This window comes from Piliocolobus tephrosceles, chromosome 5 (assembly GCF_002776525.5).
Source record: "Piliocolobus tephrosceles isolate RC106 chromosome 5, ASM277652v3, whole genome shotgun sequence".
Taxonomy (NCBI): Eukaryota; Metazoa; Chordata; class Mammalia; order Primates; family Cercopithecidae; genus Piliocolobus; species Piliocolobus tephrosceles.
Genome location: NC_045438.1, coordinates 123,357,079 through 123,381,847, shown reverse-complemented (window position 1 = coordinate 123,381,847; position 24,769 = coordinate 123,357,079). Strand labels below are relative to the sequence as shown.

Sequence of the window (24,769 nt, the reverse complement as noted above, 5' to 3'; positions counted from 1 at the left end):
AACTATTTAATAGTTGTATTCCTTGGTTAAATCTTTATTTTTACAGCATTTGTGTTGTTCAGCCTTTGCGCTGAAGGGATTTTATTTTCCTATTCTCTTGATTATTTTAAGGTTAGCAGTTGAATGTTGCTAGAATTTACACAAGGGAGTGGTTCCCCCCTCCCCCCAGCTCCACCCTCCCCCATTCCTCCCACCTGCCAATTGTGTCTGAAGTAATTTCCCAGCAGTGCTGTTGACTTTGGGAGATGTAGTATTTCCAGTTCTTGTGTGTGTGTGTGCGCGCGTGTATGTTGTTTGTGTGTATGTTTGCCTTTATATCTAACTGATAATAAGTTGTTACTTAATTTGGAAGTCATGTCCATCTCTCTCCTTTTCTTTGCCCACTCTGAGAATTAACATGTGGTACTCAAAGGTGGTTGGGGCCGGGGGAGGGGGGGGTGGGGGTTGCGGTGATGCCTTATGCATGACGACAGGTGCTAATCTTCAAGGAAATTTACCTTGCATTCCACCCATTAAGGCTGTGGTACATAAAAATGGCTTAATGTCTCTTTGAAGGTGTCAGCAGGCATGTGTGGACCACACAGAATGGGTTTCACTGAAAGTAATAGAGTGAAATTGTCTGCATAATTATTTTCGTTGGATTGAGAATCAGCAGCCCTCTTTGGGTTCAGGAAATAAACCTCTGTTAAAACCATATGGCACTATTCTCAGAAGAGATGTTATTACAGGGCCACTTCCCTCTGAAATTTTGAGTCAGGAGTTCTTGAAAGGAGTCACATATGTGGGAATGAATGTCAAGTTTTCTTCCTCGGTCACAGTTGTGAAAGTTAGATGTTTTCTTTCCTTTTTCACAAATGCCACCATGGTCACCAGGTCCTGGGAAGAAGCAGGCTGAGCTGCCGCAGCACCGCCACTTCAGGTGTCAATGTCTGAATTATTATCTGCACCAAATGATTTTGTCCTTAAAAGAAAAGAAAAATTGCCCTTAATCCAGGGAAATGTTCTTTGTCAACCGTGAAAACACATCTTAAGGTCAGGATAATTGCATTCTGTCTGTCCAAGCCCTTAGTGCAGATTTAGTTGGCTTTGCTGTTTTCTTTTCTTTTTTTTTCCCTTTGCCCAGCATCAGGGGCTATAAAACTTTCTCTGAACTAATTATTTGTCACAGTGCTATTATGCCCTAGAGATAGCTATAGTGGAGTAAAAGGTAAAGTGAATAAGAGTTTGTATAATGGCTAGGGAATATTTGGGGATAAACTAAGTTAGGAAAATATATTAAATAATGCCCACCATATTTTTATGTCATATGTATATATATGTATTTCAGTAGACAATACAATGTGTACATTGTGATAAGTCATTGTGGATTTTATCTTTTTTTTTTTTTTGAGAGGAGTGGGCAGTCTTCCTGGTTAGTGTTTACTGTAGAAGGAATATAAACAAACCATCGATGTTTGTTCACATCTGTTAATAAGCCTGGGATCTTATCAGAGTCTGCAGAGCTTAGTCTGGCTGTTGGTAATGCTGGGGAGTTGAAATGTGCCTTTGAGCATCGGACTCTCGGTGAGTGCTTAATGGACATTGAGTCCAGCTTTTCATTTCTTATCCTAGAGGAAGAAGGCAAAATAATCTATGGCTATGAATGGTTGGGAAGGCTTTTTCTATTGCCTTACTTGTTTTTGTAGTGAGAACTGTTTTTTCTTAAGTAGAATGGTTGCTAGCACATAGATCCTTTGGTCACTGAATCACACTCTGAATTCAATAATTTATTTATTCAACAAACACTTATCGGGTACCTACCATAGGCACTTTAAGGAAGGGCTCTGGGAATTCAGTGATGATGACTGAGTTCTGACCCATTTGTGGCCCAACACATGGCCTAGAAAGAAGCTTAATCTCCGGGTGTGGTGGCATGCACCTTTAATCCCAGCTACTCAGAAGGCTGAGGAAGGAGAGTTGCTGGAACCTGGGAGGTGGAGGCTGCAATGAGCCAAGATTGCGCGACTGCACTCCAGCCTGGGCGACAGGGTAAGACTCCATCTAAAAAAAAAATTAAAAAAAAAAAAAAAAAAGAAGCTTAATCTGTCTTAGGAGATAAGACATGAGTATTAATGACTGTGATTATGTGACAGAAAGTGATAGAACGTGAGAAAGGGCATAAGAAACTGGCAACTGGAGTGACATGGAAGTTCAGAAACAGTTTTACTTCTATTTGGGGGTGAAGGGAAGGTTTTGTTGAAGTCAAGGCATTTGAGCTGAGTCTTGAAGATTAGTAATTATGCTTATTGGCAGAAATTCTTGGTTATAAAATTCTAGGTAGATAGATGATGACTTTTAGGAGACTAACACTATATGTCTTTCACTATCTTGTCCCTAGCTCCATTTGCAGGTATACCGATGGAAGTTATGGCATGGAGATGTAATATCACATGCCTTAGTGCTTTAGCTTAGGTGGTTCCTTCCACCTCAGTGGTCATCTGCTCTATTAATCTAGGGCCTAGTCAACATTCAGAGCTAATTTTAAATGCCCCTTTCTCTAGTACTTTAACAATTCTGTCATTTTTTAGTTCTGTATTTATTGATCTCCCTACTAGAGCTGCACCACTACAATGTGATAATGTTTTGCACATTATAGTTATTCAGTTGACTATGATTCAGTTGAACAAAGTAGATCAGGTGTCTGAATTAGTTTTTTAACTACATTTTGAAGTTTGTTTTCAGATTAGTGTTAAGGAATAACAATTTATACTGTGAACTGGTACATAAAATTACAGATCTAGGGCCTGATTTTGAAATACTAGAAAATAAGCCCACTACAAAATGATGATAATCATGTTTTTTCAAGGGGCATTCTAAATTGTTCTAGATTTTAGCAACCTCTGGTGTACAGTTTTTTATAGGGAAAAGTAAGAAGTCCAAACATCTTCAGGCCAACTTGGTGGCTCAGACTTTCTTTCTCAAACCCTTTTATATGTGTTTATTAGTTACGTTTGCAGCTCTGTAAATGATATCACTTATACTATTTGCATTGGATCACTGCCATTTCTCCATCCATAACAGATGGATTCTTTTCTTCCATTCCAGTATACGTTGTTCAGGGTTTGTTACTTTCTGATGAGAATGCAGAGAGAGGATGGAAAAGAGGGAGTGAGTCTATTTAATTTTGTTTCCATGTTTCTCCTAAGCTTACTGGAGTGGCAAGTGGTAGGATAAGTGGTCAGCTATTCTGCCCTATGAGATTCAAGGAGCCTTTGGGGAGGAAGGAACCTTGCTCAGAAGATAGACTGGGAAGGATGGTTAATTTTGGAGATTTTTGTTGTTGCTTCATGTTTTCTTTTGATTTCCCTTATCTTTGATGCTGACTCTGATGTTGGCATTCCCTATGTAATATTTGGAGCAGAACAAATTTTGCCTACTCTCTGGCCTGTGCAAGTGACAGGTACAGAGCCATTGTCTGACTTGTGACTTGACCCAGAAAGGACTGATTGTTATGCAGTTGGGAGGGCTTTTAGACTGGGTAAAAAATTCTCCCATTTGTTTAAAATAACATGACTAAGATTTAACTCAGAAGACACTGTGCATGCATTTCTTTTCAAATTAGTGTTAAGAAATAAAAGTTTATACTGTGACCTGGTATGTAAAATTATAGACCAGTCTAGGGCTCCATTTTGAAATACTAGAAAAAATACATCTTTGTATAAGAATACCTCTAATAGTATTTAGATGTTTCTCCCTTCTAAATCTATCTTTCCCTTTAAATAACGAGTACCATTAGAGGTATTCTTATGCAAGGGTGTACAGGAAGCATTTAGAAATATAAATCTGAGGCTTAGTAGAAACTGGAAATACATTTTCCATAGTCACAGGAACTTGAAGCCATTGGGATTGATGAGGCTGCATGGGGAACGGATATGGAATGAATGGAGGAGAGTTATCCTTTTTGCCATTGTGACCTGACTTTGTGTCCTTTGCCTGGAATGAAAGGTTCTCTTGCTAAGCTCCCCTGGGTCCCTGAAGCAGCAGAAGGGCAGATTTAGAACTGTTTCAGTGTCTACTCCATGGGTTGTCTCCATCACTGGCTCCTCATCCTTCTCTTTCCTAGATCACTTTTGGGCTCCTCTTCCTTGCCTAGCCATCCTAGATGTTTTTGCTTCTCAGGATTCCCTTTTAGACACTTTTCTCCACTCATTCTGTACCCATTCCCTGAGTGTCATCATTGACACCATTAACTTCATGTTCCCATGACCACTGAAAATGCATCTTCAACCTTTTCTGAACTTCAGACTTGTATTTCTAGGTTGCTTCCTGGGTGTCTGCACCTGAATATGTCCCATGGGTACTTCAAATTCATGGCCAACACAGCACTAGGGATTCCCCACCTCTACTTCAACCAAACTGCTCTGCCCAAACATGAATCTCCTCCAGTTTTACCAGTTTTGAGTGCCCTACAGTTCACCCAGGTGACCAAACCAGAAACCTGAGACTCACCTTCTCTGCCTTACTTCTGACATCTAATTATTCCACTGTACTGTTGTCTGTATCTCTATTCTATGTCTCACATTCATTCCCTCATATCTGTTAGTGCTGGTTTAGCTTAGTTCACTCTCTCAGTATTTATCTTCTGACCTGTAGCGTAGAAACAATTTCCTAACTGGTTTTATGTCTCTAACTCCACTCCCTTCTAAATCTATCTTCTCCTGTAAGTAAAACAATCTTCCTAAACTGTAAACCAACCCATGGCACACCCTTGCTTAAAATACTTCAATGTATCCCTGTTATTTGCAGGATGAAGTTCAGACTTGGTGGCACACTGACATGCCCTTCAGCATCTGCTCTGCCCAACTGCCTTCCACCCACACACCTGTGGCTGAGCTCCAGCTATGCCAAATTGCTTCACTCTATACGTTCTCATCTCGGTGTCTGCACCTGCTGTTCCTTCTGGTTGGAATGTTATCTTCTTCTGCATTTGCTTGACTGAATTCTACTCATTCTTTAAGTCTACTCAAATGCTGTCTTCTCTGGGAGCCCTTCCTGACTGCTCTTGAAAGTCAAATATTTAATCTTTGACTCTTCTTTGGTTTCCTCTTCATACTTTAATTATATTATTTTTCACACTGCTGTAATTATTTGTTTCTATGATGCCTTCCAGTATACCGTGAGCCTCCTAGTTTAGCGTAGTTCATGGAACATAATAGTGCTTAGGACATTTTAATTGATAAGTGAATATTGCATTCGCATAGTGGTTTTACCTGTGTAGGTCATTTTCACCTCTTATTACATTTTGTTCTGATGACATCCCTGTGATGCAGATACTTTTTTTTTTTCTGACGGATGAGGAAGTTGAGTCATAGGAGGAAATTGAGTCATAGAGATGATAGATTATTTGCCTACAGCCTCACAACTAACTTAGTAGCAGAGCTAGGAATAGACTCCCAAGTTTTCCTACTCCTTGTATAGTCACGCCCAGAATTAGATATGAGATTCTCCTTTTTAGTCAGACACTGCCTTGGTCTTTTAACTATTACATTAAGTTCACTAATTATGTGTAAATGTGTGTGTGCATGTATTTGTGGAACTCATAGTGACAGGTGAGGAATCCATAGCATTATTGATTCTTAGGATTGCAAATTGGGTCACTTGTTATTTTACAGATGAGAAAATTCTGTACCTGAGAAGTTCACAACTTGCTATTAGTAGCAGAACCCATGTCTCCTTTCAGTCACATGTTCTTTTTCGTACAGCATTTTGGGCAGTCATCAATTCCACAGGACATATTTTTTCTTTTTCTTTTCTTTTTCTTTTTTTTTTAAGATGGAGTCTCTCTCTGTCGCCCAGGCTGGAGTGCAGTGGTGCGATCTCAGCTCACTGCAGCCTCCACCTCCTAGGTTCAAGCTATTCTCCTGCCTCAGCCTCCTGAGTAGCTGAGATTACAGGTGTCTGCCATAGGACAGACTTTCTGTATTTAATTGCAAGGGTTGTTAGTAGGATTTGTTGAAACATTAGGCAAGTTAAATCTTGAGAAGAGCCCATCCTCTGAGCAGAAAGAATGCCATTCCTGAGAACATTCTCAATGAAAGGTCCATGAAAGAGATAGGACCCACAAGAGAAATAATTAAATGATGATGTTCTTTCAGGGATTATCCCATTCTTCCAGATTGCATTACTTCTTTTCCAGTGAGCTTCATAGGTTCTTCAGTATGTATCATTTTGAACTAAAATGAAGGCATCTAATTAGGCGGAAGGATGAAAACTTCCTATTGCAAAGAAAGGTATGTTTCTATTGCAAAGAAAGGTATTTGTGATCAGAAGTGTTTGTGATGTCATGGTGCAAACAGACTATAAAGCATGTTGGGCCTTGAGAGGACAGTATCCCTAATTACCTGGATAGAGACATGGAACTAATGTTAGTAGTAACGCTGTTCCTCTGGCTGGGTTATTCCTCTCTGTACACATATGTATGCATATAATAGAGATAATATAAATTTATAACCACATATATGTACACATATATGGAAAAGGGAATATATTTCATATGGACCAAAGAAAAACATTTCACCAAATTGTCATTATTGATTAATTCAGCATGAAGCCAGCAGGCAGATATGCACAAAACTAAACACTACACTTGCTTTTGAAAAACAAAAAAAGGTTTTACATGTAATCACTCGAAGGATGTTTTTTAATATTAATCCACACCAACCTGCTTCCTTTTCTTAAGAATAATACACTTTAAAAAAATCTGTTGTGCCTTGAAAAAAAGAGTAAAACTTGCTATCTTCTAACTCCATTTAACACTACTCTTGATTCCTTTTTATATAACAATAACTTGATCCTACTCAAAATACTTGGCACCTTTAGTGACAGAGTGGAATGTAAGAACACTTTAACAGATTTGAATGTGAGTAAACTCCAGTAGTTCTGAAATGAAGAGGTAGAGTTTTCAGTTCCTTATTCAGAGTTCACAGAAGATAAGAATACTGGGATTAACACAATAGACTCCCCTTCATTACACCTGGCTGAATAAAGCAATTATCTGTCTATCAAGACTAGCAACTTGTGCAACAGCATTAAGAAAGGGTGGATGGATAGGTGGATAAATGCTATTCCATTGGAAAGCGGTGCTGATATATGAGGTAATCCTTTGAGTTTAACTTGTAAAAACTGTTTTATTTTGGAGTTTATATCATGTTACCCTTGCAGCTTAGAGAGAAATGATTTTTCAAAATATTGTTGACTGCATTTTTCAGTTCCTTACCCATCTGAATTTTATTAGGGGGGTTATTTCAAAGACGTCTCTTGTTTAATCATGTTTAAACAATCTGTTTAAGACCTGTTGTGTAGATATAAACACAATAGTCCTTTAATGTCGTAAAACAGACTTCTGACAGACATAGCACGTAACAGACATGCATCCATTATTGCTTAAGCTGCTGTTCCTTCCATGCCTGACCTGAGAGGGTAACCACAGAGCTCAGCGGAAAGCGTTCACTGGTTAGAAGACATTGACATGTGCCTATGCGCTGTGTTAATGTCTAGCAAGCAGAGAATTGCAGAGCAGCATACAATTGAAGAGGTCTTAGACTAGATTAAAACTAAGTACCTTAAATCTGTTTTAATGGCTGTGTTTACATCTCCTTCTTCTTCATTCCTTTAAAAAAAGTAATCAGGTTTTGCAGGCGTTAAGAAAACCACCTCTTCTTGCCAGCTGGACTAGGTCCAGTTTAAGCAAGAAATTCTCCCCCTCCTTTCTTCTGTCGTTTTCTTTTTTCTTCCTCTGTGATCTTCTCTGCCATTCAGCACAGCAAGACCAGGCTGTGGGAGTTGGCTGACTTTTTCTTTGGTTATTACTTTTTAACATTTTCTTCCTGTTACAGAAATGAGAAAATTGAGAATGATGTTCTGCTGCTGCAGCAGTGAATGTCAAGACAGGAGCCGTTTGCCTTTTTAATTACATCTGTGTAGTGTTTCTCTTTGCTTAAAACACACTCTGTCTCTGTTTCTCTGTCTCACTCGCTGTCTCACATAAAATATGCACAAAACCATCATAATGAAAGAGAAACAGAAAAGATCGCATGCTAAGGAAATTGAGCCAGGATCCAGGAATTGCGTGACAGTCTGTTTGTAGACTAGTTGTCACTGCACCCTTTGAAGAATAATGCCATCCATGTTTAGCTGGATTGGCAAATAAACAGTGATGCTTTTTGTTCAGCTACGAAAACTGCTATTTCCATTGCTGAAAATGTTACCGCTAAAAAAATCTTTACATCTCTCAGTGGGGTCTCTATAAGTGCTCGAAACACAAAGAACTGTGGTATGTGTGAACATATTATAGAAAAAGAAGTCAAAGAAAATGTTTTTGGAACTAAAACGCTCAAGTTTTACTAAGTTTTGGAAGTGAAGTGTAGACATAGAGAAAGAGATTTTTTGTTCATTTCCCGTAACGTCAAGGGAGAGATGAAGATGCACAGGGTCCAGGATGGTGTGGATGTTGAGTTGTAATTAGTAGGAGAACAAGTGATAAAACGGAGTCAGAGAGACTGGGCGTAATGTAATAACATCTTTGAAGTAAGCTTCTGCACTTTTTCTTAATGTGTCCTTCTGGTCTCTTTGCTCCACGTTTCCTTCTTCTTTCCCTCAGTGGCAGCCTGGTATAGGAAAAAGGAGGCCCAGGCAGTTTAGGGGACTGCCTCCCAGTGTTGCTGCCTAGTTCCATGACTTCAAAGCTAGTCTTGGTATTTTTCTGGGCATTAATTATTTTTCTAAAAGGAAGAACCTGGTCTGATGAAATCTATATTCTCTTACAACTCTGAAAAATCCTAATTCATATAATTGTACTTTGAATTGGAGTAAGAAGGGATGGAAGCATCCTTGGAAACAACAGGCAGACAAATTTGAGTGGTAGGTCTGAAATGAGAAAATATCAGTAGATTTGTAATAAGGAAGCATAGTAGGTTAGAGGTGTATTAGGACATGAGAGAGGAGCTACAGTGAAGTTAGCCAGGTTCCCGGTTAGCTCTTTTTTCTTGCCTGCAAAAAGTATTACTTCTTGTCTTGTGTATTTCCATGATGCTTTCATCTGGTCTTTTAAAAAAATTTTTTAATCCTTCTTTGCTTCTTACCTCCTATAAAGTTTCTTTTTCTTCAGATGTCTCAAGTTTTTTTAGTCCATTATCTCAAGAAAAGGGATTATACTGTAAGCACGTGTTTATTATAATTTATTCCCTGAAGTGTGACTGATATTGGCATAGCCTGGTATCTGTCCTTTCTCCCAGACACTGTATGCTTTGATTGTTGTGATTCACCACAGCCTAAAACCTAAAAGTTATGAAGGAACTTGCATTTATAGACATTCAAATTGACATTGTACAATTCTTTTATTTACTAACATATTTATTCAAAGATCTTGAGTTCTTCAACCCTTAGAAGCCTAAATTTTGAAAGAAGCAGGCCTTCGCTTTTCTCTCACACACATCTAATTGTATTTAAAAATGACTGCATATGAGATTGAGATAGTGAACTTTATGACAGTGGTCTAAATGGGTGCCTTTTAGTATTAAAAGAAAGCAAATTCAACTTTTAACATTTTTTCTATGAGCTGGAGTCCCTAGAATATTTCTATGGAGTCTATGGCTTAACCATGTAATTATGTCTCTTGAGTAGATTATATTTTTCTTCCCATAATTATGTTTCACCCAAGAGACTGGAAAGGCTTCAGACCTCTCTTGGGTGAAATTGTTCTTCCTCTCTTCTCTCTTGGTAAACGCCGAATCCTACATGCCTGACTCTGTTTAAGAGCTGAAAGGGGACTCTTGAAGATATGTGGTAGTGATTATGATTTTTTTCCTTTAGAAATTGGTTTATATATTAAGAGGGGCCCTTAGAGAGAAGCTTCGTTAGCTCATTTTTGAAATGCCATCAGAGAGGAATCTTCTGGAAGCAGATTTGTTTATGATCTGTGGTCCTCTGTCTGAAGCCACACACTAACATTGCTCTAGGGCTGTCTCTACTCACGAGTTATCCTGTGTCATATTGCATGGCTATTAATTTCCAGCGGCTCAAAGGGCTAGAGGCCTTAAACATGAAGACAGTTTCTTAGCCCATTTCATTATTCTAGTCCAGAAATAGTTTTTGACCTGAATCAGACAGTGCACTCTTAGGGAAAAAGATGACTCAGCAGCCTTTCCCAGCAAAGATTATAGACTCATCAATTTTACTGTGGGAAATGTTTCCCAATAACCAGCTTCTTTTTTTTTTTTCTTTTTTCTGTCCTCTTTGTCTTTACTCGACAAAAGTACAGATAATTATAAATTTATCCATGTTCTTATTTATTAATTCAGCAATCGTTTGTTGTGTGACATCTCTGTACCTAGTCTCCAACTTCGTGCTAGACATAAAACGTGACACCTATCTTTAAGGGGTTCTCAGTCAAGTCTAGGAAAATCTAAAATAACAGGGTTTGAAATGTTGTATAAATATTTTATGTCAATTCATAGTAAGTGAATGCTTACTGGATGCCTACCGCACCTAAGCACAACCACATGTAGTAGACAAAACACAGTTGTAGCTGCTCTGAGCTTGCTGGGATAGAAATCAGAGGGATCATCAAGGCTTTTGAGACAGGAAGCACCAGAACAATGTGATGACCAAGTTGAGTTTGGAAGGGATTTTGCCAAACGGAGTTGTTGGGGAGAGGGTGTTCCAAGTGGAGGGGACAACTTGAGCAAAGGCACAGGGTGTATTTGGACTGTCGATAGACCAGTGTGAGTAGAGCACAGGCTGGGAGCAGTACAGTTGTAGCCATTGGAAATGAAAGTGACAACGCATTTTGCGACCATATTTTCCAGGTCCTTGTTTGCTGGGCTCAGGGGGCTCTATTTAATTCAGTAGACAATGGAAGACAATTGAAAGGTTTTGAGCAGGTAAGTGACATGAATGTTAGGATTTGTGGGCAGAAAGAATTTCAGAAATCATGGAAACTAACTCTTCATTTTTTGGTAGATGAGGAAACTAAGACCAACAGGGTTCCATTTTGGTGCCCTTCCAAATATGCCAGGCTGCTCCTCTGTTGTATTACTCACAGGCCAGAGGTTAGGAGGGTTCTAGTACGGGCCCATTCCTGAAGAAACTATAGAAATGGGCTGGAGTGGATGATGGGGGTCTAGGAAAGGAGGTGACAAAGATACGCCTACACTGGATTTTGAGCCTGAGAGACTAGAAAATGATGATGATGACAATAAGGAAATCGGAGGAGAAGCTGGTTGGGATGGTTTGAGGAGGAAGGGAGAGGCAAAGGGCTTAACTAATCATTACAAGAGTATAGGTCTTTGATTTCTAGACATTCACAAACCACCAGTGAAATGTAGTCATCTGAAAGTAAACAGAGGAGCAGACTTTCACTTTTCTCCATAGTATCTTCATTTTTACATGTATGTAGGAATGCAGAAAATCAAAGTTTTTTAATCTAAAGCCTCAATAGTTACAATAAAGTATGTGGATGAGAACTTTGCGTGGCTTCCCTAAGAACGTACTTGAATCTGTGTAATCTTCTTTGTGCTATTGCTTTTGCTGAAAACCATCGACTGAACTCCCTAAGATACAGTAAAGCTCATCCTTAGCAGTAGAAATGCAGCAATTACATGTGGAATGCAATCATGACTTTAAAATTAGTCAACCTGAACCCACTGCTTCATGTAGCACTTTTAGGATAGATTAGAAGTGAAGGATCTCATTATTTTTTCCAAAACTGCTGTGGAATAGCAGCTCTGTGGACATATAACCAATTTTCTCTGAGAAATAGTAATTCTGATACAAGTCCTCTCCTCTCTTCCTTTATACTCCAGGGATCATTGTCACAACATTCTGAAACTGTTATATCCTGTGGCTTGAGCCCTAGAGTATTGGACCAGACTTTATTCAATCGTATACTTGGTGACAGCAAAATTAGCTCATGTCTCCCCAGTCACTCCTCTCTTCCAGTGAAGTCTGAATGCATGGTGGATGAGGCTTCTGGACTGCCAAAGTGTGGTTTTATTCATCAAGAGAGGTATCTTTTTCCTTTCTTTCTTTTTTTTTTTTTTTTTTTTTTTTGAGACGGAGTTTTCGCTCTTGTTGCCCGGGCTGGAGTGTAATGGCGCCATCTCGGCTCACCGCAACATCTACCTCCCGGGTTCAAGCGATTCTCCTGCCTCAGCCTCCCTAGTAGCTGGGATTACAGGCATGTGCCATCATGGCTGGCTAATTTCGTATTTTTAGTAGAGATGGGGTTTCTCCACGTTGGTCAGGCTGATCTTGAACTCCTGACCTCAGGTGATCCACTCGCCTCGGCCTCCCAAAGTGTTGGGATTACAGGTGTGAGCCACTGCGCCCAGCCTAGAACTGTCTTTAAAGGGCAGATTCCCACAGGTACTGCATAGCTTAAAAGAATTAATGCATAGTAGTAAGACTAGAGGTATAAAGTGGTTTGAAGAATGGTGTGTATCTGTTTAGACTGATATCACATACACATATAGATATGTATATATATGTGTGTGCATGTTTGTGTGTGTATGTATATGTGTGTATATATATATATATTTAGCATCATCTTGTCTCACAAGATATTTATTGTCAGGTTTTCATCCTTTTTCTTCCAGCTAACTTTCCTTGTTTCTTCTCTGCTTATCAAAATCCTACTCAGCCTTCAAGGACAGCATCATGATCTTGTCAGTGACGGTTTTCTCTTTCCCCTTAGTCAAAATAAATTGTTCCCCTGTACTTCCTATAATACTTAAATACTTTTAAAATTTTTTGTTACGAAAAATTCCAAACATAAAAATAGAGATTATATTGAATATAATCCTATCTACCCATCACCTTTTATTTATTTTTTGGCGTATTTCCTCACCTACTATTTTGCCCAAATATTTTAAAGCAAATACTGGATGTCAGGATATTTAATCCCTAAATATATGTTAACCCTTCTAAATAAGAAGGACATTTTTCTACATAATCACAGGAAGTACCATTTTCTTAATATGTAAAAATAGTTCATATTCAGATTTTCTCAACTGATCCGCAATCATGGCATTTTAGTGATTGCCCTCCCCACAGTCTTTCTTCAGTTATATTTAATTGCTTTCTTCCCCACTAGACTGTGAACTCTTTGAGGGCAAGGATATTGTTTTATATATTTTTCTATCCCTTCCTCACAATACCTAGTGAGGCTTGCGTGTAGTAGATAACCAGTACACATTAGTTGCACTAACTGACCCAAATATGGACATGGTACTGATTCCTTATTGATACTCTATTACAGATCTTCTTTTAAACTTTATTTTATTTAAAAATTATGTTTTCATGATACTTAGGATACAAGTAGATATGTAAGGAATTTTTAAAATCAAGTGAAAATACTACTCCAAAAAGATGAGCTTCCAAACATCGTGCCCTAGTGATCAGCGGAATGACTCTGCTGTGCCATGTTAGGGTAGACTGGGCATCCCATGGCACACTCTTCATGAAAGGTGCCTTGTTTTGTTTTTTGTAAGTGCATTTTGACGTTCTTCAGGGTGCGCTGACTGGTGCAGTGCATCAGGTTGTGGATATAGTACACAGAATGTAAGTTTCTGGCTGGGGAGCCATGTGGCTCTCCGAAGTTGTTAAATGTTTCTCAATCAACTTTCATAAAAATGGGCAAAATGCGTCACATCACACAGAGTCAAGTTTACTTTCGTAGTGCACAGACCACATTTTCAGAGTCTTCGTGTGCCAGTTTCAGATGTGTGATTTTTGAAAGCAGAAGTTATAATGGTAGTGTTACTAACTTTCATTATGGGTAGGGCACAATGGGGTGATTCGCTAGACTGTGGCTTAGGGACTTAACTGTTTCTCATTTGTCTTTGCTCTAAGGATGTGTGAATGCTGTGACCTTTTGATTGTGCTTTCTTCTTGTGCCCCTGAATTTATTGCAACAAAAGTCATATTCAAGTAAACACACTCAACTTTTTGAAAGAAATCTTTTCTGGAAACCACTTATTTGTTTTTAATTTTAAATTGATTTTTGATCATGATTTCCCCTGAATGACTGCTGCTGAACTATTATGAGCTGAAATAAGCTGGTTGGCAATGGGAGAGAAAACAGCCCCGGACTAGCAATCAGGAAAACTGAATCTGGTCCTGCCACTAACTACATGACTTTGGGTAAGGCACGTCCCCACTCTGGGTCCTCATCCATAAAAGAACATGTTACTCTACACTTTAGAGTCTAAATGATTTCTATAGCCCTTTTCATCTCTCTGATTCCCAGTGACTTTCAACAATGCTTAAGATTTACAGTGAAAGCAAATAGGATTTTCCAGAAAGAAAGCAAGTTTTCACTTAAACGAACGTCCTTCAGTAAAATTTTGTAGGAAGCACGAATAAGGGCTTGTCTCTAGAGAAAGGTTTTGCCCACTAGATTCACTAGATTGTCAAACAAGAAGAACATTTTTGGGGAAAGAATATGATATATATAATATGATATCCTGGACCAGAAAATTTTCTTTCACTCAAGGAATTTATCTAAAAGAGGAGAATATTCATTCATTCACTTATTGCATAAATATTTACTGAGCACCCACTGTGTAGCAGGCACTGAACTAGGTCATGAGTTTACAGCTGTAAACAAGACAGAGGGCTCATTCTCATGAGACTTACAGTCTTACAGGAGAGACAAAAATAAATACACAAGATAATTATAGATTGTGGTGACTGCCATAAAGAAAATAAAGAGAGGGTGTGCTCCAGAGGGTGGGAACCTATTTTGGTTATGGAAGACAGACAAGGCCTCTCATAGGAGGTGGTGTTCCTTCTGAGGTCTAACGGGTAAGAGAGAGTGGGCCCTACAAGGAATCAGGGAGGAGCACTTCAGGAATATGGAAAGCTCTTGAAATGGGAAACTGAAAAGGAGACAAATTTTCAGCTGCCCAGAGAGAAATGCTACAGTCTTAGGTCAAGGTTATGTCAGTAGAAATGGAGAGAACTGAATTGATTTGAGATATAGCGTTGAGATAGAAATGACAGGGCTCGGTAATGGATTGAATGTGGAGAGAGAGAGAGATAAGGAGAAATCAAGGAAAATGTCTAGGCTTTTGGCTTAGGAAACTGAGTGGCTAGTGCCATTTACTGAGATGGGGGACTATTAGAGAGAAATAGGATTTTTTTTTGTAGGGAAGAATAAAAAAATTCTGTTTTGAATATACTGCATTTAAGATGCCTTTGGAACATCCCAGGGAAGATGTCAAGTAGGCAGTGGAACACACAAAGCTGGAACTCAAGACAGAGGTCAGGGCTCAACCCAGAAAAGGGGGAGTCATTGGTATAAATAGGTGGTATTTAGTGCATGAGATTGAGATCACCTTGGGCAGTGGTTCTCAATCCTGGCTGCACATTGGATCATGTGGTGAACTCTTGAAAAAAAGAGACCTTTTCCCTGGGTACCACTATCAGAAATTCTGATTTAATTGATATGATATGGGGCCTGGACATCCGTATGTTTCAAAACTCCCTAGGGAATTTTCTTATTCAGCAAGGATGGAAGGATTCTGGGAGAAAGTTCAGCTAGAGTAGGGATCCAGGACTGAGCATTTTTACATAGAGTTTCAAGTATAATACAGGAATTTTCCATTCTTCATACCCTTCTCCTGCTTGGAAGATCTACTCGTTGGCCCTTTAGATGAGGTTTAGTCCTCACTGCTCTATGACATAATACCCTGTCCTTGACTTAGTCAGTGTGTCCTTGGTCTTCTATGTTCTTGATTTCTGAAGGAATTGGGTGCTGGAGATTTAAGTACACCCTCTTTCAGCCCATCATTCGAGTGTTACCCTGATGTGGTTTAGTGGTAACAGGTATTTGTCATAGTTGAAATGTGAAGAACGTGTTTGGCTTTTGCTCTTCAATGTACTTTGTTCTTCAATGTACTTCATACATTATGAAGAGTACATTTTGTTGTGGTTGCAGTGGTGGCTGTGAAGGGGCAGATATCTACAAAGAAAAATGCATACGTTTTTATGTGTGTGCATCTGCAGATAAATGTTTCCTGAATTATTCTAGGGTGCCTGTAGATACTTGGAAGCACTCTTTGAAGATAATTTCCAAAAGGTCATTGAGGGTTTTAAAATTTCACCTGCTTTAAAATTTTTCACACTTACCAGTCCTAGCCTAAGTCCTTTATTTTTGCCTGCAACTTCTTCTTACTCCTGAAAGCACTGGGCTAAGAGAAAGTAAAAATGTACTCGTACATGTACAGTCTGAGCTCACATCTCATGCAGCCTCTAGGAAAACCTAATGAAAAGGCTATAGAAAGCAGAGGCAAAGCTTATTAAATTTTCTTGTGACCCATAGCCTATGTAAAGTCTTAGTGTATAAAGGAACCATGCAAGATCATGTAGCCCTCCCCTCAGCCCTCAGGGAACCTGCCATTCCAAAAATATGGCCTATTAAGAAAAATCACTTCCAGGGACAATTCCGTAAGCTTTCTTGTTAATGTTTACAGCTGTATCAACACCACACCAATACTATGTGTGTGTATGTGTGTGTCTGTGTGTGTGTGTGAGTGTGAGGCACAGACTCCATGGATCTGTGACAAGTACTATATAATTCCCTAATTGTGAAACTAGTTAGACCCAACAAGATGTACTGTTGGAAGTTTGGTGAGTTAGGCTACAGCCGTTTGTTTAGGGTAATGGGTGAATTATTAACTTTGTAATTGAATCCTTGTTGCTACTTCTGCTTATGTTGAAAGCCAGCCTTGGCACCTCACTGGGCTTAGTTCTTAGGTGTCTCACTCTATATGATCTGGATATTTTCAGTCCTCCATGGCAGCTGGAAGAGGAAGGGAAGAGAAAGCTAGAATACCAGCATTGATGGTGCCACATGATGAATGGAAAGCTCAGTCACCTCGGACCAGGGCTATATCCTCATTGAGGCTGAGCTAGTCGGCAGCCGAGGACCATAAGCTAGTTATTCTACCTCTGCACAACTCAGTCACTTCATAGGTGAACACTTTACTTGCCAGGGTCTAGGAGCTGTTTTGGGTCATCTCTAAAAGTCCTCTAGGGATCTAAAATCTATTTGTAATCTGTATACAAAACAGTGATGGTGGGGAAAACAACCGTTGACAATGAATTTCTCTAATTTTTCCTGTTCATTTTTCTCCTAGGTCTAGTCCGTCTGTTATAGCAGATGCCCAAAATCTTGCACTGGCAGGAAATAGGGTGGTGGGTGCATTTCAGTTAATGGGTCTAGTTGGAACACGTTTGGCCGTGGAGACAGCTACACTCATATTACCAAGCCTTGGCTTCCTATCTGTTTTCTTTGGGCTGGGTAGGCAATGAAAAAGGAGACAGGAAAATACATTTTGGGGCAAATAAAATAAGGAATTTGTCTTACGAAGACAGCTTATAGTTGGGAAATTCTAATATTCAATTTAACCCTATCCTGATACATTCCTCTTGTTCTGTATTAAGTGGAAGCTAAGACGTTTGCGTTACCCGTAGAATAGTGAAAAACTCCCATGCTTGAAGGCTTGTCATAAACCTTCTTCATGGTTTTTTCCTTTTATGGATACCATTCTAATTCCCTTAGTTTCTCTTCAAGGGGCAAACTCTTAATCCCATCATCATCTTGGCGGCTCTTCCTCGAATCAGCTTCAGTCACTTAATAGTTATACTAAAATGTTGGGGCAGCACCCTAGGGCCTCACTGGCACAGAATCTGGAGGAAGGAATCCACAGTCCATTTCTGTTTCTCTATTAGGCATTGCATCTGTTCCCAATAGCACCACCCTATAGATTTACTCTACTATGGCACGCCCATATTCAGATGCTTTTGTGTTATACTTGCACCAAGACACTAGTATGTCTTTTGTTAAGAATGATTTGATGATTTTTAAGAAGTCTTAATACCTTGGTTTATTTTAATTTTGTGTATTTCTCTAATACTCAGAATTTCCTTAGGTTTTAGACTTGAATAAACTGGAAGAGAGATAGAAAGGTTTTTTTCCCCCCCAGATAATGAATTGTCACAGTCACATGTATACTTAAAGAGTATATTTCAGCTTCTTTTCCAAAACCACAGTAGTGGATTTAAAATAAAAAAGCATTCTCTCTGATTTAACAGAGTTTATTATACACTTTCCAGCTTTGGCATATCACAAAATATCCAGATTCCTCTTGAGAATTTGAGTTTCCCTGCTTACATTTCTGTTTTTTCATTTCTTAGAGGGGTTTAGGTTTGAGTTTTAATTTTCCAGAGAAGAGTCTTAGTAAAGAGTAGCTGTAACGTTAAAGAAAAGTCACCATGGTCTTCGTGGAAATTTCCCTTTGACAAATGTGTTTGTCTGTGTCTCTGCTCCAGCTTTGTGACATTGTGGCTAACAAGCATGGACTCTCTGAACTTTCAGAGGGGATTTCCTCCATCATGAAACAAGCAAACACCCCCAATACACACCTCTCCTGTTTTTTTTTTTTTCCTCACTGAGAAGACCAGAGAAGGCGCCTAGTGTCCGGCCTCTCTACTGATGCTTGACTCCAAGTTGCCCTCTGAGACCTCAGCTCTCCATTTATAAAACACAGCTAGGAATGCTGGCCACTAGATACCGCTCATAAAGCAATTTGAAATGGAAGGCATTATGTAGACACGTCATTATAAATATTAATATTGATAATTCCTTGGCTTAAACTCCCAGTTTGTATGTTCACATATCTATTTAGCATGATCAATTGTTCAGCTAATTAATATGCTTTTATTTTATGATTTGCTATTTCCAGGGCACAGACAGAAGCTTGATGACTCTAAACCTAGTTTGTTCTCTGACCGCCTCAGTGATTTAGGGCGCATTCCTCATCCCAGTATGAGAGTAGGTGTCCCGCCTCAGAACCCACGGCCCTCCCTGAACTCTGCACCAAGTCCTTTTAATCCACAAGGACAGAGTCAGATTACAGGTAAGACAGACTCATAGGTTTCACTTGCATAGACGCTGGCAGGCTGGGGGTGAGGGGCTACCAGAGGAGATGTGTTCACTTCAAAACTCCTGGAGCTGTGAAGCGGCTTATTATTAAAGAATCAAGACTTGAAGACACTGATTTCTTCTTTTTTATTAAAAAAATTATAACATTCAATAACTTGGGGATAACATTTTGGGGGATATTTCTACTAATGCTCTACTCTGCAGCAATCTCAGTCTACACCCGGGTGGAATGGTAATAATGCACTTTGGGAGAATGTTTATTATACATTTCTATATTGTATCCAGGTGGTGCAGGGGATAACATCACACCCTTACTATTAGAAAATTAGTGTTACCATCTCAGATTTGAGCTTACATTTCTTGCATGTGTAACTGTTTCATTAAGTCTGCTTAAAAATTGCCCAGGGCAAACAGGAAGCCTTGATTGGTAGTTATAAGGCAAGGTCAACGAGTGACTCATCGGGCACACAGAATTCACTCTGATTTACATTTAGCTCTGGTTCCCCATTCGACATTTCTCTTTATAAATTCTAGTCAGCTACTTACTTTACCTTTCTTCTGAGAAATTAACATCGGCGTTACATTACAGACTAATCATTCACATTTGGTGCATTAAGATCCCCAACTCTTTTCTTTTTGCCCCACTTGTGCAGACACAGATTTATTTAAAGACTAGTTTGAAAATTTTTAGGTTGTGATGACAAGACAGTGTATTAATTATTATAAATCTTTAATTTGCAGATAAAAGTATTGAGAGCTGAAAGGAAGTTTACATGTCATCTAGTTGCTATCATTGGTAGAGATGGACTAGAATAGAGGGAAAGTAAGTCAAAACAAAATGTGTAATAAGCTCTCAACATGGATCTTTTTTATGGTTGGATTTTTGTTTATAGCGGTTAGGCTCGAATGTTCTTAATGGTCTCAAAACATAATTGTTTATAAAAGGAATGACCTATCTCTTCTTCTGTCCTGCCCATATTATGTAAATGTATTCTTGGATAGTTACTTAGAGTAGGTTTCACTTTCTGTGAGTATATGTATTTTAGTCTGAATGTATGAGTTTGCATGAGTGTATATTTTAAAAAATAATATAGAATTATAAAAATCAAACATCTCAACACTAAAGATAACCAGATATCTGCATTAAGAACATTATTGTCCTTTGAAGAATGGCCATGTTTTAGACTATATAGAACTTTAAACATTGATATGTGGGATTGGAAAGTCAATGTGTTCACTAGACATATGTCTTTGATAAAAACACAAGAGTAAAATTCACACTAACTTGTGAATTTGAAGCTTGTAGCTGTGGGTGCTACTGCATTTAAAGTAGTGGACTTGGAGACTATAAAAGGTGGGAGAGTGGGAGGTGGGGTGAGGGTTGAAAAATGACCCATTGGATATAATGATCGCTGTTTGGGTTATGGGTTCACTAAAAGCCCAGACTTCACCTCAATGCACTAGATGCATATAAGAAATCCATGCTTATACCACCTAAACATATGTAAAAAAATAAAGTAGTAGACTTTAGATTATTCATTAAGGCATATAATAGCTTTCCTTTTGTCTTTATAGTAATCCTTAGACTGTGTGTGTGTGTGTGTGTGTGTGTGTGTGTATGTTTGTAGAAGCAAATGTGGATATATATATATACACATATATATGTTTATATATGATTTGTAATGGATTTATGATGACTAATAAAAATATATATAAAATATGTTCTATGACTTGGCAACCACTGGCTTTTTAAATGTTTAACCTCTGTATTCTAATCATTATTTGTCTGCTATTTATGCTGTTAATGACTAATGCTTTAGAAATGGCTTTTGGAGCCTGCATGTTGCTAGATTCACTTAAGAAGATGTTTCTCTCAAGGCTTTGTCCTTAAATCTAAAGATGAGATCATAAAATAGGTCCAGAGGACATTTTAGAACCTAAAGGTACCTTAGATACCGTGAAACAAATGGCTGGAAAAATTGTGAAGAGGATCTGTGTTTTAGCGGCATCCCCACCTAGCAGATATGCATGCAGAGAGTGAGGCTCAGAGGAGGTGTGGGGCTTGCCTGCGCCACAAATGCATCTGAGCAGATTGGGAGTGTGGCCACCTCCACAGGCCTGGCCCTCCTCCAGTTGTCAGCTTCTCTTCACCCTCCCTGTTGGGAGGCTCAGGAAGTTAAGCTTCTTGTCTGCAGTTGCACAGCAAGTTACTGGCAGGCCAGGGAATACATTCACTGGATATATTTCTGAGAATGAAAATATAAAACAAGTTAATTTCTAGGTACTGATAGCTTCTTGGAATTTTTATGAGTATTAGTGCTCTTCATTTTGGGATTATAGTAGTAATAGAATTGATTTATAGACCAGTCTTCTTTTTTTTTCAACATCCACTAGGTATTGGACCCAACAACTTTTCTCAAACTTTCCAAATTTCCAGATGTCCACATACATACTTGTCACCCCAACCACTCTTGGCCATGTGAGCTTTCTTTAAATGTTCCCATATTGTGAGTGAGAGAACTCCCGTATCTGTCCATAACCAAGGAGATGCAGTGTTCTACTGTGACCCAGTTTTTAAAGGAAAGCCCAGGAACATCTGGGGCAGCAGCAACGTGAAAATGAATTGAATAGATTTAACTTTTAAATCTCTGGATTGACTTCTCTGTTTATTCAATAAGTATTATTTGGGACCTACCCCATGTAGCAAACTTGGTATTAGGTAATATGAAGAGAGAAGAAAAGCACTCTTCTTAGTTATAGTTGAAGAGATAGTTATCCTCCCTAGCCCTGGCATACCACATCCTGTGCCCCAACTGTAATACCATTCCTGAGTACACGTGCTTCTCTCTGTACCCCTTTACTCAGCCATGCATCTACAGTAGTCTCTGTCTGCTGACAAGATTCCACCCATCCTCCAAGGCTACTATGTTATCTTCTTCAGGAAAGAGTTCTGGAACCTTCATCCAAAGGCAGTGTATCCATCCTCTAAGCTTTAGTTAAGATTGCCTTCTTTTAAGGACACTGTATATTCACCTTTTCGACCCTGCTAGATTGTACATTCTTTGAGGGATTTATTACAGGGATTTATTTTCTTTTGTGGCTAGCCCAGTGGCAGTGTCTCATTAAATGTGAATTATTGAAAGTTCAGGTGAGAAGAAATCAGTGCAGTCAGGGTTGAGAGGATATCATATCTGTCTTGGTAGCATTAACTCTTCTAATTTCCTGTCCCAGGATGTCATTGTTCCCCAGTGATGGGCAGCAGCTTAAATCACATTTCAATAAAACATTTACATAGTTAAACCATTCGGTTTTATTCCAGTTTAGGGTTAATGTAATTGCATGACTAAATTTAAATTCTTGCCTGTAATGGATTTTGTAACTTCTTTGCAATATGCCATATCTGCATTTTAGTTCGTGTAATACTTTGGACAAGAGATTTGTAACAGGAAGGGCCCAGTTACTTCTCTGTGATTGGCTTGCTACTCTTGATATCTCAAGCTCTTACCCCAAAACTGTAGATAATGATCATGGCTATATAGTCCCCTCTAGTTCTCCCACTTGCCAACATAAAAGGCAGAAGATGCCTTTAAACTCCCAGAAGAGTGAAATGAAATTAGCAACCATAAATCGAGGAAGTCATAAGCATTTAGTGTTTCATAGTTAACCTTTTCCAGTGTCTCTTGCAATTCCTAGGGCCAAAAGTTCTAGCCATGTGGTGGCTAGAACCTAACTGAAGTGGTTTCCACCTAACTTCAGTCTGATTCTGTATTGCCTCCCTGGTGTCTTTGCAGTGCCTGTCTGATGGTGATACTTTGTGGAAGTCTTTAATGGCTGATGTTCAGCTGAAGGCCCAGGGCCTCCCCACAGCTTCCTGGGGAAGTTGCTTCCTCTAGACCTCTTCTTATCATTCAGACATCTGCTGCTTGTCTCTAGGTGCCAGGAAACTCCTAGTCTGTCACAAATGTTCGCTTCTTTTGATTCAGAAAGTGGCGATAGCGGTAGAGTCAGGGTACGATGTTGGGAGATACTGCTTAAGATATCTTTAAACTCATTATCCTCTAGATGGGTCCGCTACACCTAAAACATAATGCTGATCCAGGCCCTTTGGTTTGGTAGATTGGGACATTCATCTCACTTTTAGGGTGGGTGATGCGCTGCTATTCTGTTATTCACTCGTTCAAAAAATACTTCACGAGTGCTTGTTATCTGCCGGGCATTGATGCAAGTGAGTGAGAGAACTGCAGCTTCTGCTCACAAAGAGCTTATATTTTAGTGTCAGATATAGTCAATAAATAGGTAAATAAGCGTATGTACATGATAATCTCTGATAATAATAAATGCTGTGAGAAAATGAAATAGGATAATTGATAGATAACAACTTGGGGAAGGAAGGAACTAATTTTGATTGGAAAGTTGAGAAAAGCTCCTTTGAAAAGCTTTGAAGATCTGTGAGGAATGACATTTCAGGCAGTAGGAAACTCATGCAAAGCCTAGATTATGGGGAGTTTTGGGGGCCACAATAGTCGCTTGGGTTTCTGACTGAAGTGGAGTACCAGTGTAGTGGGGGATGTGAAGCAAGGGAATGACATTATGTCATTTACATGCATAATAAAACCTGTTTGGAGGCTGTTTGAAGGGACCATAACGGGCTAAAGAAAGAAGCAGAATTATGTTCAGGAAGCTGCTGCAGTAGCCCGAGGGAGTTAATGGTGGTAGCCATGGAGATGGAAGGACACTGAAGGATTCTGAACACTCTCTTTTTTTTAAGAGAGCTCACAACTCTCGCTGACGGTGAGGGGAAAATAGGACTTCAGAGTTTTGGGCTGGACAGTTGGAGGATGGTGGTGCCATTTACTGATGTGGGGAAGACTCAGGGAGGATAAGATGGAGTGGGGCTGGGGAGCTCAGAGAAGCAGTTGGGTGGAGAAAAGAAGATGCTAAGAAAGAAGAGACTCGACATTCTCACTCCTACAGTGGCTCATAACACTGCCTTTGCAGACACCCAAGGGGCTTCCCTTCTCATGATTCTTGCTAGGTTGCAGGGTTCCCTTTTGTGATTTCCTTTCTCCTTTAAAAGCAGCTCTTGGTTCTTTTGAGTCTTGGTTGTTTTTCTAAGCAGTCAATGAAAGTTGATTTTCCCTGCATGTAAATGCTAGAAGGAAGTGCATGGGACATTTTTTTTACCTTGGTTCAGACCCCTCTTTGCCCTTCACTCAGGAGGAGATTCTGGACACTTCTGCACAGGCTGCTAGATATTCCATCATGCTATTTATTGTGGCTTTCTCCTTTTGTAATGTACAAGCAATTCATTTGAAGTTTCACTTGTTGTTTTTTTAATTTTAAATTAATACGTTATTGTATTTCATGCTTTTTTCTTTGCCTAGACACTGTTCCTTGTTCTGGTTTTCCAAACACATTTTTATTGTTTCTTCAAAACTCAAATCAAATGCTGCCACCTCTGTCAAGCCTCTTCCAACCTACCAAGCAGAGTCGAGTCAGGCTCCCGTGCCACCTTGTACAACCCTTGATTATATCTTGTTCCATGTGCTGATGATTACTGTTCACATGTCTGTCTCCTCCATCAGACTTTGAACTTTTCCAAGTCTACAGCCGTGTTTTATTCATCTTTGTGTCCCTCATTGTCTTACATAGTACCTGCTCACTACCTGACTTTTGGTTGGGTGATCAATGAATAAATGGGTCACTGACCTCTTCAGGAAGCGGCACCCACCATTATCCTAGCCGTAATATTTTTCTAGCGTCTGTTTGATTGAATTACTGTTA

General features: G+C 39.2%; 1 protein-coding gene across 2 annotated transcripts in view; it reads left to right on the top strand.

Moving 5' to 3' along the window:
• Positions 1–24,769, top strand: part of RUNX2 (RUNX family transcription factor 2) — a 128,492-nt gene that overhangs the window by 50,682 nt on the left and 53,041 nt on the right. For both annotated transcript variants that reach the window (XM_023212946.3, XM_023212945.3), the window contains exon 4: positions 18,786–18,959. In XM_023212946.3, the coding sequence (XP_023068714.1) occupies positions 18,786–18,959 (174 nt within the window). The remainder of the gene's footprint in view (positions 1–18,785; positions 18,960–24,769) is intronic.